The sequence below is a fragment of the Aedes aegypti genome, chromosome 3 (genome assembly GCF_002204515.2).
Source record: "Aedes aegypti strain LVP_AGWG chromosome 3, AaegL5.0 Primary Assembly, whole genome shotgun sequence".
Taxonomy (NCBI): Eukaryota; Metazoa; Arthropoda; class Insecta; order Diptera; family Culicidae; genus Aedes; species Aedes aegypti.
Window position 1 is genome coordinate 34,138,092 of NC_035109.1, and position 8,396 is coordinate 34,146,487.

At 35.7% G+C, this 8,396-nt stretch overlaps 1 protein-coding gene across 1 annotated transcript; it reads left to right on the forward strand.

Annotated features, from left to right (window-relative positions):
* Nucleotides 1–4,552: 4,552 nt before the first annotated feature.
* Nucleotides 4,553–5,749, forward strand: LOC5577687 (translocon-associated protein subunit delta). Its single transcript, XM_001663419.2, has 2 exons — nucleotides 4,553–4,927; nucleotides 5,191–5,749. Exons 1-2 carry the CDS (start codon nucleotides 4,673–4,675, stop codon nucleotides 5,449–5,451), a joined length of 516 nt encoding a protein of 171 aa, XP_001663469.1. The 5' UTR covers nucleotides 4,553–4,672; the 3' UTR covers nucleotides 5,452–5,749.
* Nucleotides 5,750–8,396: the final 2,647 nt, after the last annotated feature.

Consider the following 8,396-nt stretch of genomic DNA (forward strand, 5'->3'; position numbering starts at 1 on the left):
TTCTTGTAGCCATTAGACCACCAACCCCACCATAAAAATTAAAATAATATGTCTATAATGTAGCCCATCAAAAATTTATCAACATGTACTGAAAACATTTTAAATAGCTATAGTGGTTTCTGCGCTCGTGTACATACACGTTACATGTCACCAACTCTACTTAGAGTGCTGGTGGAAAATATAAACAAAGATGAGCTGTTCCCAGCAAAATCAAACGGCAGTATTTTCAACCAGCAAATTTGCGCACGTGTTCGTGACACCGCTCGGCGAGAGCTCAATAAGGCAATCCATGAGACAGCTTCGACCAGCTGATCGCATGAGCTTTTGACGTTTCGCGATCGGAGTGACCGTTCGATTACAAAGGAAAATTTTAAGCTCTGATAACACTTGCATGTTTTGTTTATCCTTCCGTTTCGGTTGCATGCACACTTTTAGCTGTTAGTCCTATCGCGGAAAGTCTTCATGGATAGCCTTATTGTAGTTAATTTTATATTAACATTTGAAATTTCACTTCCTATTCGATTGTACGAAGGTACGGTGCTGCTATCTGGAAAAAGTTTGCTCGATGCGTGAAGCATCGAAAGTTTTACCCGGCAAGGTATAGGAAGTGAAATTTCAAATGCTCATATAAAATTAACTACAATAGTTATTTAAAATCTTTTCAGTATATGTTGATATACTTTTGATGGGCTACATTTTAGGCATATCTAGCGTAACATTTGAAAAGGGCCTATCTGCAAAACGTAAACATTGAGAAATTCTCAATTGAAGATTCCGTACCATATTTATAATTCCTATTTTAAATCCATTCGCATTTTTACTAGTTTCATATCTGTGTTCAACACCCATTAAAGTCTGTTGCGTGGCCCATTATGTTTCTTATCTCAAATAACACAACAACTCCTAAAAATTGTTGAATTCAAACATCATCGGCAGATAGGCCCTTTTATGAATCTTCAAACCAGTTAGGCCCTTTCAGTTAGGCCCTTTGATTGAACATGGTTTCAGTTAGGCCCTTTTATAATTTGCTAATTTTATTGATTTTTGAATTGGTTTGCATAAATCTTGAACAAAATTTAGCGATTATTTGAAAAAAAAAACACTATATAATAGCTAAATATTGGAAATTTTCGGTTGAAGATTCAGTACCATATTGATTATTCCTATTTCAAACCCATTCGCTTTTCACTAGTTTCATACTTGGGGAAGATCCAAAAATTATGTCCATCGTTTTTCGGGATTTCTAGAACCCTTCTACCCCCTCTGTCACGCTTTTTCCAATACCCAATCCATGCACTGTCACATTTTCGTACATCCCCCCATTGGAGGAGGCCCCAATTGATGGACGTCATTTTCGGATAACCCCTTGTGTTCGACACTTATAATGGTCTATTAAGTGGCTCACAACGATTTGAATTTCAAATAGCACAACAACTTGTAAAAATAGTTCAATTCAAACATCATCCGCAGATAGGCTCTTTAACGAATTTTCAAACCAGTTAGGCCCTTTTTGAATTTGCTAATTTTATTGATTATTGAAGTGATTTGCATAATTCTTCGACAACATTTAATGATTATGTGAGAAAACAACACAATAGCATACAAACTAAATATTGGAAACTATTCTATACAAAATCAGCAACATATTGATTATTGATATTTCAAACCCATTCACTTGTTTTACTAATTTTATACTTGTGTTAGACACTCATTATGGTTTATTACGTGGCCTAGAACGTTAGTAATCTCAAATAGCATAACGACTCGTGAAAATGGTTGCATTCAAATATCATCAGCAGTTAGGCCCTTTAATGAATCTTCAAACCAGTTAGGCCCTTTCAGTTAGGCCCTTCGATTGGACATGGTTTCAGTTAGGCCCCTCCAGTTAGGCCCTTTTATTTAACATAGTTCCAGTTAGGCCCTTTTAGAATTTGTCGATTTTATTGCTTATTGTGATTTTCATAGTTCTTAAATAAAATAAAGCGAGAGAAAAACAATGTAATAGCTAAATGTTGGATATTCTCGGTTGAAGGCTCAGTACCTTATTGATTATATCTATTTCAAACCCTTTCACTTTTTGACTTGTTTCATACTTGAGGGCCTTCCTTAGCCGAGCAGTTTAAGTCCGCGGCTACAAAGCAAAGCCATTCTGAAGGTATCTGAGTGGGAATGGAACTCAGATACCTTCAGAATGGCTCGGTCCAGGTTTTTTCGTAATGGAAATTTCCTTTACTTTCCTGAATATAGAGTACCTTCGTACTTGTCACACGATATACGAATGCGAAAATGGCAACTTGTCAAAGAAAGCTCTCAGTTTATAACTGTGGAAGTACTCATTGAACACAAAGCTTAGAAGCAGGCTCTGTCCCAGTGAGGACGTAATGCCAAGAAGAAGTATAAGAAGAAATCTTGCAGGGCTGTTACAAAAACAAACGAATTTGTTTTTGTGGAAATCGCGACTTTTGGAACTCGATCCACAACTAGAGGCAACAAATAAAAATTAACAAATAAAAATTAGGCTGATACAAATATTAATTTTCTTTTATGTCACCCCCCCCCCTTCAAAAATCCGAAAATATTGAAGGGGAGAAAAAAAAAGATTCATAATTTTTTTTGACAAAAATTAGGTTATTTCAATTTTTAAATTAAAAAACAGGTTAAATAATGATCCAGAGGTGGATTGCAAAAAGTTCAACAACTATCTTTAAAAATGAAAACTCAAAATAAAAACTTTTTTTTATTTTTATTTTTTTGTTCCTTATTTATTTTTATCCCCCCCCTCGTACCTTCCAAGTCGTCTCGGACATAAAAGAAAATTAATATTTGTATCAGCCTTATTCAAATTTTTTAATGTAATTGATTTTTTTTTTTTCAGGATAAAAAATCAGTTTTTCAACTAACTTCGCATTAAGATTATGATAAAACTAGTAAAAAGAGGGCTTGAAATAGGAATCAATATAGTACTGAATCTTCAGTAAAGAATTTTTATTAATCAATGTTGATTTTCTCACATACCTAATCGATTGATATTGTTCTAAAACTTTGAAAATCACTTCAATAATCAATAAAATTAACAAATTCCAAAAGGGCCTAACTGGAACTAAGTTTAATAAAAGGGCCTAACTGGAGGGGCCTAACTGAAACCATGTTCAAGCAAAGGGCCTAACTGGTTTGCAGACTCGTAAAAGGGCCTATCTGCCGATGATGTTTGAATTCAACCATTTTCACGAGTTGTTTTGTTATTTAAGATTTAATACGTTATGGGCCACCTAGTAGACTATTATGAGTGTCGAACACAAGTATAAAACTAGTAAAAAGGAGAAAGGGTTTGAAATATGAATAATCAATATAGTACTGAATCTTTAATAAAGAATTTTCAATATTCAATGTTGATTTTCACACATAATCAAATTTTGTTCAAAAACTTTGAAAATCTATTCAATAATCAATAAAATTAACCAATTCAAAAAGGGCCTAACTGGAACTATGTTAAATAAAAGGGCCTAACTGGAGGGGCCTAACTGAAACCATGTTCAATTAAAGGGCCTAATTGAAAGGGCCTAACTGGTTTGAAAACTCGTAAAAGGGCCTATCTGCCGATGATGTTTGAATTCAACATTTTTTACTAGTTTTTATGTTAGATTTAAAACGTTACTTGGCCCAGTTATAGACTATGAGTGTCGAACAAAAGTTTAAAACTATTGGATGGCAATGAGTTTAAAATAGTAACAATCAATATGTTACAGAATCTTCAATCGAGCATTTCTCAATTTTTACATTATGCTGATAGACCCTTTTCAAATATTTCACTAGGTTCCATTATGTGAGAAAAACACTATACAATGGCTAAATATTGAAAAATATGGAGGAAAATTAAAAATGCACGGAAGGGCCAATCTGATTTTGATGGAAATTTTCAGTTAGGCCCTTTTATGACCAGTTAGGCCCTCTTAGTTTTATCATTTTCAGATAGGCCCTTTTAAATTTGAATAAAATTACCATTAATAATGCATTTGGATGCCCGTAAGAGTATGTAGGAGTAATTTACGTAAAAAATGATACGAATAATGAATAATCAAGTTTGTTTACATTTTGCAGTTAGGCCCTTTTCAAATGTTACGCTAGATATTATTTTGTTTTTTATATATTTTTCTCAATATGCTGCTGATTCTATAGTTGATCAATAGTCTAACCCCGTACACTTAACAGAATTTAATTAAAAAGTATTTTGTATTTTTTAGAAGCATTTGAAAATTGACTTCCTATGCTTTGCCATGTAAAATAATCGGAGCTTCACGCTTAGGGTCAACTGTGGTAATTACCTTCGTAGACGCGAATACCTTTACGGGTAAACATTTTGACGCTTCACGCACAGGCAGCACCGTACCTTCGTTAGAGCGAATTGAACAGGGCTAACGATAAACTGTGACATTTTCGCTCTCTGTCAAAAATCCATTGAAGAGCCCCTCGTGTCCCATATCAACTGTGACCTTGGTCCGAACGTCAACAATCAAACCTGACAGCTCATCTGGACGTGGCCCGGCTCCGTCAAATTTCACCACCAAACTGTCTCGATCTGTCACCGCTACGTGGCTTGCCGTTCTCCACTGAAGTGCTCAAAACTCAACAAATCCTCAACCAGTGTGCATTGAAAAAACGTTCCTACCACAAAATGAACCCGAAAGCCGTGCTTGTGTTCGCCCTGGTGGCCGTTTCCGCTTCCCTCTGCCGGGCCAGTTCCTGCAGCAACCCGGAGGTCAAGTCCAGCTTCTTTTCCACTTCCGATGCCACCATCGTCAGCCAGATTGCCTTCGTGACGGAATTCACCCTGAAGTGCTCCAATGCCGGAGCCGAGAAGCTGCCCCTGTTTGCCGAAGTCGGTGGAAAGTTGGCCCCGGTTGTCCGCGTTGGCGACAGCAAGTACCAGGTGAGTTTGTAATTCTTTAAAATCGAACTTAACCCTGACCAGACCGGGAAAAGAGTTGATAGATTTGAATGGCTCGTTCTCAGAAACTTCATGCAAATTACAATCTGTTCAAAGGAATAAGCAAGGCTAAAAGGCGGTATGTCAGGCATCCTTTCTGGGCACTAGTTTCTGAGGACGAACCATTCAAAGCTATCAACTCTTTCCCCGATCGAATAATAAAAGCTATTCGGAAACTAACCCAATTCGTTTCCATCGCATTTTAGGTCAGCTGGAATGAGGAGATCAAGAAGGCCAGCAGCGGCAAATACACCATCCGGCTGTTCGACGAGGAATCATTTGCCGCTGTCCGCAAGGCTCAACGCGCCGGAGAGGACATCCAGTCGGTGAAGGCCCTGACCAGCGTGGTCGTGAGCTTCCCCGGTGCCTACAAGGGACCGTGGATCAACTCGGAAATCCTGGCCACCGGAGTTGTCGGATTCGTGGCGTACGTTGCCTTCTCGACCCGCAGCAAACTGTTGGCGTAAGGAGGATCATTGCAGTGCGCAAGGGAAGAGATTTGAGTTTTAGATTTATACGTTCACCATCATCGTCGATTGAGCGTTTTTTTTCTTTTCGATTTTTTTCATCGTGAGCATTTTTTGTTGTTTTCTCATACAAGTAGGGAACTTAATTTAATTTATAAAAAAAATAATTTGTTTGCATGAGGAATTAGCAGAAACCGATTTATTGCTAACACCGGACACATGTTCTAGATGTGATCCAAAAAGGCTTCTCAAGACTGGAGTAAAAGCGTGCGAATAAAATGCTAAATGACGAAAAAAATATTTTATTTTTTATTTTTAATGGTTTCCCTATAATAACTGTAATGTTTGATCTGGATTTAGGGTATGTATTAGAGTGGGAAATCTTGGTCAATTTTCGGTTGAGAGTGTTCATCCACTTGTACTCAGTCGGGAGTTACTTCAGACACTGATTGTGATAACTCTCTCTACCATTTTAAACTACATGAAGACCTTTAAAACTAATAAAATAGGCAGACCTACACGTGAACACGTATTAATCAGTAGAGTAGCTAGAGGGGTGCGGTCCGTACCGGGCCCGAGTTCAGAGGGGGCCCCAAATTATGGTGATTACTTCATTTAATATAATGATATTGATTTCTAGAAAACTAGCACGTCAAGCAGATAACCTTCAATAAATAACATTCAGTATGAAGGTAACCTTGATCGCCAATGTGTAGGGGCCCCATGATCAATGTTATTAGTGATTAGAGTAGCCAAAATATCTATTCAAAATTCATTATCGATAACTCGGTTTGGTTTTGTAATTCAGACGGATCTATTTATGCGGGGTTCTTAATTATATCTGGAAATGATTTGGAGGTATGTCACAGACCATATTCTTAAAAGAGCCGATTTTCATTTCAATTATAGTTGAAAAAAATAAATCAGTTTCCTTTTTTGGGACATGATTAATTTTAGAAGTTTAATCGCTATTTTAATGCAAGTCTCTATTTTTAACGGTAGATCTTGAAAGCCTCTGTTTTAGGAAAAATTGTCTTTAAAGCCTGCTTGCAGTAAACCTTGTGTCAAAAAGTTTCAGAACTATCACGCGATTTTTTCACAAGTTCTTCAGGGTTTTTTTTTCAGATTTCTCGAGGAAAAACTTAAGGAATTCTCCTAGTGATTTATACAAATATCTCTTCAGCTATACTTCTGGGGTCTCCTTTAGAAATATTTCAATTGATTTCAACACTCCCGAAAAAATCTGCCAGCTTTGTTTCAATGGATGGTTAGGAAATATTTTTTGTAATTTGCTCCGGGAAATCCATGTGCACTACAGCGCTTTTCTTGACTATTTTGATTTCTCCAGTTGTAACTATAGAAGATCTTCCAAAGTTTCCTACAGAAGTTATCGTGTAAAAAATCATTTTACAGTTCTTAATGAAATTTGTTTGAGGATTTTTGCTGGAGGATCTACGAGAACTCATATGCCAGTTCCTCCAGTTATCCTTTCAGGAATTATATGGATTCCTTCAAGTATCCATCAACATTTTCCCTAGACGTTGCTCCTTAAATTCCTCCTGGGATTATATGAGAATATATATAGTATTAGCTGTAGTGTGGAACTTCAAATGAACTTTTGAAAAAGCCATGAAGATTTTACTTGAAAAATTACACAAGAAATTGTTTGGAAGAACTGCAGGTGTAATTTTGCATGACATGTTGGAGAAATCTTTACAGAAATTTATGAAGGAGCTTCATGAGCTGGAATAGTATTAATTACAGTAAAAATTCTTGCAATTCCAATCATCTTATCAATTCACTTACGAAAACCTGCGAGACTTCCTCAAGAACCCGACAGTTCTTTCAGAACAGTTCTTTAAACTTTGTAAGAATTCATCAAGGAATACTTTTAAACTAAATCGAGTTTCATCAGATGTTACTTTGAGATTTTCTTCTGAAATATTTTCACCAATAATTTCAGAAAAAAATCCTTGATCTCTTTCTAAAAAATATTCCTGATAAAATGACCAGGGAAAATCTTTGAAGACTTTGATTCTTCATAATTTCTAGAATAGTTCCTAAAGGCATCTTAGCAACAATCACTGGAGTAATTCCTGAAAGAATTCATTGGTTGAAATCTGAACGATAATTTTGAAGGAAATTCAAGAAAATTCCTGTAAAAAATAAAAGTTAAAATCTCGAAGATATTGTAAACGAGAATCTTGATGGAAGTTTTTTGAAAATGATGGTAAAATCATTGGATACATTTCATGAGAACTGATTGATTTTCTTGATCAAGTTCTAGAAGAATCTTTGAAGGCATTCAATATGAAATCTCTGAGCTTACTTCTACGGTCACCCTTAGAAAAATTTTGAGTTTTTGAAGGTCTTAGGAAGTCCGTGAAAATCAAAAAATGAACTCCTGAAGAAATCTCGCGTAACTTTTCAAAACGGCCTATCTAACAATTCACACATTTTGAGTAAATCGAGCTTGAAGGTTGTGAAAATATATTTTGAAACTGTATCAAAATGAAACAATTTTTCCCCACTGTGTTGCTTGTAGAGGGAAGCAGTGTAATAGAGTTCAACGTAATAAATGAAATTTTGTCAATTTATTTGGAAATTACACTGAAATCTATAAAAACATCAAATAGGACGTTTTGACCAAAAATATGTACATAGGATAAATCACATAGGTCATTCTGTTTCAACAATTCAAGACTAACAATTCAAAAGGCCTCATCTCCAAAAAGTAAACAATGAGAAAAATGCAATCTTGTTTTGTCAAACAATAAATCAAATTTAAATTATGAATTTAAGCATTTTATGTTATTTTATCGTCCAGAAAGTCGATGGATAAACTGATTTATAGCTATGAATATTCATTACTATCATTTTAGCAAAAAATCCTGCTAAAAAAACGAGTCAAAGGAAATGAGGCTTTTATTTCACCAAAAGCTATG